The 9606-nt window shown below is 36.6% G+C and overlaps 1 protein-coding gene and 1 long non-coding RNA gene across 2 annotated transcripts; one reads left to right on the top strand and one right to left on the bottom strand.

Moving 5' to 3' along the window:
* Positions 1-1500: 1500 nt before the first annotated feature.
* On the bottom strand, positions 1501-5417 carry LOC117282413. The gene is made up of 2 exons (XR_004513149.1): positions 4850-5417; positions 1501-3535 (listed from the first exon to the last, which is right to left on the bottom strand). It is a non-coding gene; the product is annotated as an uncharacterized LOC117282413 (long non-coding RNA).
* A 276-nt stretch (positions 5418-5693) lies between these two features.
* Positions 5694-9576, top strand: LOC111865632 (transmembrane protein 223). Its single transcript, XM_023853813.2, has 3 exons — positions 5694-6331; positions 7947-8089; positions 9332-9576. Exons 1-3 carry the CDS (start codon positions 5851-5853, stop codon positions 9485-9487), a joined length of 780 nt encoding a protein of 259 aa, XP_023709581.1. The 5' UTR covers positions 5694-5850; the 3' UTR covers positions 9488-9576.
* Positions 9577-9606: the final 30 nt, after the last annotated feature.

Here is a 9606-nt window from a genome sequence, read left to right on the forward strand (position 1 = left end):
TAAATTCCACCATTAACATGAATGTACTTTGCAACTTGTGCTAGGATGTGGTGTGTTGCTCATCTGTATGGTGTACAGTGAAATAGCCCTATCTTGGAAACCGTTTGAATTAGAACTTGTACCTATACACTTATTTGCTTAGAATGACCAATACTATGACCTCACAGAATACTGAACTTTCCTCCTGGGACACTCTGTATATTGTACTCTTTTAGTGGGTTAGAACATAAGTGGAGTGTGACATGAGGACTGGCTAAATATGCCGTTTTTCATCAGACTGAAAATACCTCCTCTGAAGACCCATGAATTACAGATAATCTTTGTCATCATCACTTTCTTATGACAGTTTTTACAAAGCCTCCATTGATATGATGTGAAAAAAACATTGGAAAGAGACAGGTTAGAAGTTTGAACACCAGAGAATCTGAAATGATAACATTTATATGATCAGCTTTCTCTGTTTTTTAACATGGCTTAAATACTTCAATGTTTACACTACTTCGCCTTTTGGCTATATCTTGTTCTGTGTGCCTAGTATCTTTCCCAGGACCATATACCTTTGCTGTACAACCAGAGTTACCTATTTTTTGCCTGGGATGTGTGGTTACTTTCCCTGTCAATGTCACAATATATAGTTGCTGAAACTTCAAAGATTGAATAATATTCAGATTAAGAAATTTAAATTAGCGTCCATTGTTTATCTTCCATCAAAATTGCAACACTTTTACATTCTACACTTCAGCTGTAACATCTGTAACATAAAAACACCCGAAGATGGCCGTTTGAGGCTGAAACATATAGTGTTGAAGTGTAGAATGTAAAAGTGTTGCAATTTTGACAGAAGATAAACAATGGACACTAATTTGAACAATTGCAATGGGACGCTGAAATACAGAATAAGAAATTAAAGTTTACTTATATAGCAAAAAAAAACAGGAATGAGATTTCGAATTGCATCAACAAACTCTGACATTATGCTTGCAGATTGATTCAACAGGTGTGGCTTCCGTACATGCTGGCAAGAATTCAGAGTAATATTTTTAGGTGTTCTCTGTTAGATCAGTGGCAGGATACAGGTCTTTACAGTTTTATGTACAGTATATTAAACAAGAAAAGTAATCAGCTTTAATGTTAGTAGTGCCTGTTCTAAGCCAACAGAAGAAACAAAGTATAATTCCAAGTAACCTTTCAGTTGCTTTCTGTCTTGTTCTCTAAATCACTTGATATGTCGTAAGACATTTTTGGTAACAAGCTTTTCAGTTGCTACATTGTTACATCATCATCCTCTTTAGGTAATTCATTCTGAAAGCATGTGTGGCTTCGCATTTTGTTCCACTGAGTCCCCTTGTATACATGATGATGAGAAAGCAAAGGTGTACTGGCTACATTGCTTTTCTTGAAATCATTCTGGAAACTGGCCATGTAACTTCAAGGATTTTGTTGTGCAACTTCATAAGATGTAAGACATGCCCTCCAGTACAGGGGCAGGTTTTTTTTTTTTATTACCTTTCTTTCAGTATTTAAAGTTAATGGTAGTCGTAAGAGATATCAGTTTTATAATGACACTATAAGAGGTAGTTAAATTAGGAGTAAAAATAATAAATACGTTCTTTAACATTTCTACATATTGGATGACAACGTGTATATTGTACTTCCTGAATCATCACAGCAAAAAAACTTAATTTACAAATTGTAAGTATATTGTGTCCAGTTACCAGACAGTCATAACTATTTTTCACACTTGGATGTTTGTATTTGGAGTCTAAAGAAACTAAGTTGAACCTTGGCAGGTAATTGGTGAATATTATACAGCATGTTGGCTCATACGGGCTTGAACACCTGATCCTAAGGATTGAAGAATGAACATAAAACTGAAAATATACCTAAAGAAGAAATAAGATTTTATGTGAGCTGTGAGTTCTCATAGACATGACTATGAAGGCGACTTGTCTTCTGGATATGTTACCATGCAGTCTGACAGATTGTTACTAATGCCTCCTGCAAGCCAGAAGAGTAAGCTGAATGCGGAAGCATGGTGTGGATATATGGTCCAGTACTCTTTACACTGTTCTCCTTACCCCCACTGATTCACTCAGGACTCCAGTCGTGCATTCCCTCACTGTGTAACCATGATATTTTCTACTTTTTTCTGCACTCAGCATACTCATTTTCCACGAAGATTGAGGCAGCGTATTCCTCTGAAATGCTGGTAATTATTAACTAGACTACACTGTATCACATCCCAGAAGACAGTAGTTTTCAATATTGTTTATGATTTTTGCAAAATTTGCTGCTTTCTTTAGTTCTTATAATCTATAAACTATTGGTGTTGAGAAATATATATACGCAACTAATGGGACATTGTAGTGGGTCCTTTTGCTGAAACTAAGATGTGTAAGATTTTTTTTGCTTAGTACCAAAGGTACTTTAACAACAGCAGTATTTAAGATAGGTTTACAGCAACAACAATTATTACACTAGATATCTGCGTTTATAGAACATTTTCAAAATTTGGACGTATAAATTTATGATTGTTTCTTTAGGATACTATCAGGACAGTAGCAAGAAAGTTAATGTTTTGCAGATTCAAATGAAAAGTAGTATCACTTAATTTATCAGTTATATCTTTGTTGAGAAGTAAATGATGATTAATGTTGATTAATATTGCTGAGGTTGAGAAGCAGAGTGAATGTGGTGTCTGTAAGAAAAGCAAATTAGATCCCACCAACTCCTCATGAAGGTGCATGAAGGATGGAAGTTTGATTGCTATGTGTTCACTGGATTTTGAAGATAAACTGGGCTGCACTATTTTGAGATAATAAATTATTTGTTAGTTGAGATAGGTGGGCCATTGCCACCGTGTTCAACGTTGTGTATTTCACTACTGGTCAACTTGCAAACTGGGTTTGAAATGTTTATTTTAATTATGTAATAGTGTTAGCTATAGCCTTGGAACTGAGATGTCTTAATCACTTTTGAAAGTGATATTCCATACTGTTTCTGTCATGCAGCCTCAGTATTGTGATCAGTGGTATAGAAGGCTTATTGCATTGTAATTCACTTTTCATTAAGTAAATAATATAATTAATAAGAGCATCTTAAAATTACTGAATGGATTTTATGAGGGAATAATAAAAAGCAGATGAAGATAAATTGATAATGAGTGTTAAATGAAGGCATGACACATTTTGTTTGAGAATATAGAAAGTGCCGGTTATCGGGTATCAAAACATCCAAAATTCTCATGCAACCGGCAAGATTTTAAGAAGAAAATAGTTTATTTGAAGTTACTTCAAAAACCGAAGTTACAATGTGAATGTGTCTACCTGCCACACCATATTTCTTCCAACCGCCACTATAGCGCTGTCCGTCCTCTTCCTTGCAACTGCCATTACAGTTGCAGTGATCTGTGAATACAGTAGAAACAGGCTGAATATGTGATTGCGTTATAGTATGTTCAGAGTATTTGCTCCATCAGTCCACTCTGGCACCTAAGAAGACCCCCAAGCAAAAGCGTAAGTGCTTTGTTTTAACTCTGAAAAAGAAAGTTGAAGTACGTAAAAGGCCGGAACAGGGCTAATATCATGACAAAATTGGGTTCCTATAAGTTACTGTACTGTAATCTCAGAGCCCATAGCGACCGGATAACAGGGAGTTAGCTGTATATGGTTTTGCACACATTTGAATATGTCCCAACTCAGGCAACCCACTGTGTAACATATCCAGGGCAGTATAGTATCCTGGACATTTCCAACAGTGAAGAAGGAAGGAGTATGTAAGATTTGAGGCTTTCACGGTGGTGACTATGAAGAAAGCAGTCTTCTGGGATTTAACACCACATATACACGGTGCCAAATCCCAGAAGACTGCTTTCTTCAGGAAGGAGTGTAATTATAGGATTTTATAGGAGTGCGTCCTGACTGTACTTATCATTCAGCGTTTGAAATTAACTGTCACACAAATTTGTATACAAACTTCTTGCTTTTTAATCTCCTTTCCTTATTTAAAAAATGTAGGTGGGTTTATGAGATCGCCTTGTTCTCTCTCTGTATGTGTACCCCTCTAGCAAGCATTGAATGTAAGGACCGATAGCTATCTATGAAACTTGGTATGTATATCATGCTACCTGAGGCCATTTCATTGGCATACTTAACAAATCCCTTCTTCAGTAATACCAAATGCTACAGCATCTTAAATTATTGAGATGATGATAATATTCTCAGAAGATACAACTATTCATAGCTACTACTGTGAGAACCTCAAATTCTGCTTATTTATCCCCGTGTTCTTCAGTTTCTCATTTCATCCTCCTAATTAATATTAGTTGCAGATCACAGTGGCTGTGCAGTGTAAGGCATAAACTGTCTTCAGTTGCTTGAACGATGGAATTGTTGGTTCGAATCCAACTCAAGGCATGGAGGTCTGTGTGTAGGTAGTGGCATTGTGACTGGCAGATCCCTCATCCAGGGTGTCCTTCTGACTCTGTATGGGACTAAAAACTAGAAAAGCTGCCAATGTTCAAAAAGAGGACTGCAGAAGCATAGACAGATGATCAGTTGTAGTTCCTCTTACTTTTGTTAGCCATCCTTCTTCCTCCTCCACTTCTTCATTTCTTCCCCTTGAACTTTAAGCCTTACACATCAGTCATATTTAAGGAGACCTGTTAAAAGCCTAAATGCCAAATTGGGTGAGAATTTGATCTACTTAAAAACAGATCAATATTATGAAAACTTTGCCACAATAACTAGTAACACAAAATGTTAATACAAAATCTAGAGGTTCTCAGTGGTGGCTATGAAGACTTACATCTTCTGGGGTACGGAAGATAGAATTCTTCAGTTTCATTTACTTTGTTGTGTATATATACATGACCAATCCATATTCATCATATGAAGAGAAAGTCCGCAGATATTAAAAAGAAGAGGTCTGTAAAATATGGTGCCTCAGGCAATTGCTTCGTTCTTCTGTGCTGTCTTGCCACCCTAGTTCTTAGAGCCACTGATTCCCACTGTTCTTTTCCATTCCTTCATTCAATATCTCTGTTTCATTTATATCTAATTTCTTAGTTTCTGTAGTATTTTTCTTGTTTTGTTTATGTGTCTTTTCCTCTGTTGCAACTTTTCTTCACCCCATGATTCCTAATTGTCTTCTCCTAGTATATGAGTATGCCCCCACAAAAGGTCTGTTAAGTGCCACTGGTTTCTAAAGTTTTGCTCACACCTCTGGTTCCGAGTTCTCTTCGTTCTCTTCTTTATAGCCATAAATTTCCCCCGTGTAACTTACTCCTCTACCTGGAAAATTGAAATGGTGGTTACAGATTACTAAATTACATGGTGTTCCCATCACAATAGCTAATTTTAATAGGCACCACCGTGAGAATCACATTAAGGATATCCTGAGGAGTTAAATGTGGAACCTCGACGACTCAACCACGTCGGCCTACAAGGACTTTTACAGGGATAGTTTTACCTTTTTACCGGGGTGCTTTTCCCCCGAGATAAAGTGGCCGGGAATTCAAGCTGAACCCTCACCTCCAACTAGTGCCGAGATCAAGAATACGTGGGTATACATGGCCCTTCACCTATTGTCTTGGCGTTGAGAAAATTTTACGTTTACGTTAGTGATCCGTGATTCACGTAGTACTGGTCGTACTGGTCACGGTTTGAATACCCTAAGTTAGGTATCTCCACGGATCGTACTGGTATTCCGTGGATGTGCAAGTGCACGAAGGTGATGAGTGAGAGGTTTGAATGGGATGGCTTTTTCTGTATCAAACCAAAGATATGGTTAACGTCCAATTGTGAAACTTTTACCAATTATTCGTAATACAAAATACAGAAGCCCTGCATTATGAATGCCTATATATGTTATAAATGGAGGGTTCTGTGGCCAGTGTCTTGTCTCGTGAAGGGGTGCCGTATGCCCTGTCATCAGAAGAAGACGTTGAATGATTTACTGCGCTCATCCATCAAGTTCCTAAATTGTACAAGTGCAGTCCATACGTACGTTACAAATGTGAGCCGAATGTGTGTCATCAGGCACCGGCTTGGTTTTTCAAAACTGCCTGTGAGCACATCTGCCCTTGAAGTAAATACAAACGTAGCAAAAGATGTGATTTTGTACCGGTATGATAATCCTAAGTTCTTTCGCATTGTGAACATCTTCGCATTGTGCCAGTTTGGTTTTTGGACTTACCTTTCTCATTTTGCCTTTACTTCGATGAGGGATGCACCTGTACCGAAAGATAGAGACGATCTACCCTGGTGGAGAAAGATTAATCTTGGAGAAAATAAATACAGAAATGGTTTGACAGTTTTGAGTTTTCTTATAGGTAAGCATTACTAGAGTATTGAGCTTGGTTCAGCATAAGGCTATCATAATTCGGTTACAGATACAATATAGGATATATTTTCACGTGAAAATTTAACCGTATAGTTGCATGATCTTGATTAAGAGACAGGAATTAAAAATTAAAATTTTACAGGCATGACAATCAAGAATATTTATGATAATTGTTAACACATTTTCCATTTGTTAACTGTTTTTTGTGTAATGACTAGATTTCTGTTGTCCTTGCACGCAAAATAACACTACCTTTTGTAGAAAGTCACAAAAGTCTTGTCTTTCTTCACTTGTGACTCACATAGATGAACAACAGGCTTATTAAGAATGGGAGGACAACTTAGACAACGACGACTACGTTGAAGTGCCTGCACAAGAATTAACAGCTGAACAACTATAAAAAACTATTAGAATGGTTGAAATATTGTCAGAGCATATTATGGAAGTTGATCCCAATATTGAATGTAGCCTTACAATTCGCTGAACGATAAACAATGCAATTTGTTGCTACAAAGAAATGTATGAAGAGAAAAGGCCAAAGAAGAAAAACGTGCAGATATCAATATTGCAATTTTTAGGGAATAAAAATGAATTGCGAAAAACTTGATTTTTTTAAAGTTATTTCTAATAAAGACATTTGAATTTATTAATCACATTTTATTTATTGAAAAATGGATTTTTTTTTGGAACCAATTATAATTTTTTCTATGTATTTAGTTCCTCAATTAGTCCAGTTTCAAACAGTCTGGGACATTGGCGGAACCGATTACTCGGACTATGCGAGGTATTGCTGTAACTAATACCTCCATGGATGAGAGTCCTACTTGAAACCTAATACTTGCTCAGCTAGTCAAGAAATTCGCTGTCCTAATCAAGGTGAATTCAGTCAACACCACTGCATCTTATCTGTTTGAGACACATTTTAATATCCTTCCATCTGTTCCTAAGTCTTCCAGTTGGTCATTTTCATTTGGGTTTTCTTAACAAACTCTAAAAACTGAACATCAGGAAAGAATCTAACTTATTTTTTTCCTAAATTTGCAGCAGGGCATTACAGTGGTCATTGTCTAGTCCACTACCAACCACCAGAGATACTTTTCCTTCAGTCACAGACCGAACAGCTATAACTGTTGGACACTTGGTATAAATTTTACTAATAACTTTTATTTTTATGTTACCACCATACACTCTTAGAGTTTTATCCATGTACATTTTATTGTATTATATTACAACAAAGCCACTCATTCTAGATGATCTCATATGCAACAAATGGATGGAACTCTCAAAATAAATAGCTCTCATCTGTAACTTTACTTCCTATAGACCCACTGTACTTTTCCAATCTTATATGAAGCAAATCATGATTTCACCAAATATACATGCAACAATCATCTATCAGCAATGGAAATTTGTTGTCAGCAAACGTTAAGACTGCAGCGTTGCCTGAAGCCCAGGTTGCTCTCTCAGCACTGCCTGCTGGTGAATTTCACAAAACAGTGACTTTTGTGATGCTGAGGACAATCAGGACGTCCCGTGAAGCTTTAGGCTCTTGTGTCTACAGCTTTCAGTGTTTTGTGTAATATAATTTTTATTGTATTTTTCAGGGTATGGTATTCTGACAGCAGCATGGTTATTCACTCTGAAATCCGTTCGATATCTGATACTGCGGAAGGGCGGCGATAAACTGACATTTGTAACTTACACACCATTTGGAAAGAACAGGATGATGACGGTTGATGTAAACAAGGTAAATATGTTTATTCTAAATACAGTATTAGATTATTTAATTAAGCTTCAAATTATGTTCATCCCACTGTGTTCTTCAAGATCACAAATTAATTGCAATAGTGGACTCATGATATTTGAGGTTCTCACAGTGGTGACTAAGATGGAACATCGTGTAATCTGGTAGAAGTTTTCCAATGTTTTGAAGGTATGTACTGCTTCTATGTCCAGGGTCAGAAAGTAAGCAAAGCAGCAAGGAGTCTGCTTCAACCCTGAAGATGGAGGCAATACATTCCTCTGAAGCAGTGTTTCTCAACCTTTGTGAGACAGTGGCCTAGTAAATTCTTATTTTACAAGACCAGGACCCAGTCCCAACAAATTCACTCACAAATACCTTTCCCAGTCTTTTTTTTTTAAAGTGCATACATTGTACTAACATAAGTGTTAATAATTAATTATGGAATAATCGTAAAGAGTATTAGTACACTTATGTATGCGGTGTGGCACATTGACAGATACAAAATTACATTTAAATTAGTTATGAATCACTGAACTAATGAAATGTTGTAGCATATTGTAGTTTTCCTCAGGCAGATGGTGATCTCTAAAACCTACTGTTATTTTTTAAGAACATGGAAAGTAGGCAAATAGCAGCAGCTGCTGTCACCTTACATGAGTGGTAGTATTACCTTGGCTCTAAATCCTGTTCACCTCTTTCAGAAACTGTGGATCTTTAAGTTCCTGCTCAGTATATCAAAGAATTTTCGATGTGCAATATATGCCGTTCTAGTCAATTTGGCCTTCTACTGGATGTGCTTCAGCTGCTTATGTTGTCTGTAGGAACACTGACACATTTGGAAACAAAACTGTTAATCATTAACAATCAAGTTCCTTCCCATTTATAGTAGAAAAAGAAATCACCAACACACAAAACTTCACTTTGTTAAAAATAGCCACGTTCCAGTTAATTAAAATAATTACAATAGTTAAAATTGCCGAGAGTGTCGGTTCACTAAAGGTTTTCCACACACCACGGTAGCTTTCTTATTTAATTCGTCGTTAATTCTGTAAAAATTATGTTTCGTTATTTGAAGTAAGAATTCTTAAAATTCCTAGAATTCTTTCCCGCTTGGCCCAGTCTTTTTTCTTCGGGATGTTGTTGACGTGTGTTGTCTGTCGGTTGTTGATGTTGCTTGTCTGTGTGTTGCGATGCATCGCAATGTTTGTTTTAAACTAATAATTTATTTTATATGTGTACTTCCAGGTTAGCAGCCAAGAGAGTCGACAAAATGCTCGCGTTCAACTGCCCATAAGAGTGAAGAACTTTCGCCTCTTTTTTATGCTGGATATGAAAGGGGAATTCAAAAATCCAAAGCTATTTGACCACACTGCTGGACTCAAGAGGGTGTGGAAAGATTGAGGTGAACTGCACTGCTGTAGTAACTTGGAAAAAAAGAGACATAAGTTGTAATATTGTAATAAAAATAAATATTTTTTCATTTATGAGAATTGTCTGGAATACTCTTTTTTTTTTTTTTT

Source organism: Cryptotermes secundus, unplaced genomic scaffold, assembly GCF_002891405.2.
Source record: "Cryptotermes secundus unplaced genomic scaffold, Csec_1.0 scaffold2482, whole genome shotgun sequence".
Lineage (NCBI taxonomy): Eukaryota > Metazoa > Arthropoda > Insecta > Blattodea > Kalotermitidae > Cryptotermes > Cryptotermes secundus.

Coding starts and splice junctions, on each gene's coding strand:
- LOC111865632 (XM_023853813.2), top strand. CDS start 5,851: ATGAATGCCTATATATGTTATAAATGGAGGGTTCTGTGGCCAGTGTCT. Junction 6,332..7,946: donor AGTTTTGAGTTTTCTTATAG/GTAAGCATTACT, acceptor TGTATTTTTCAG/GGTATGGTATTCTGACAGCA. Junction 8,090..9,331: donor TGACGGTTGATGTAAACAAG/GTAAATATGTTT, acceptor GTGTACTTCCAG/GTTAGCAGCCAAGAGAGTCG.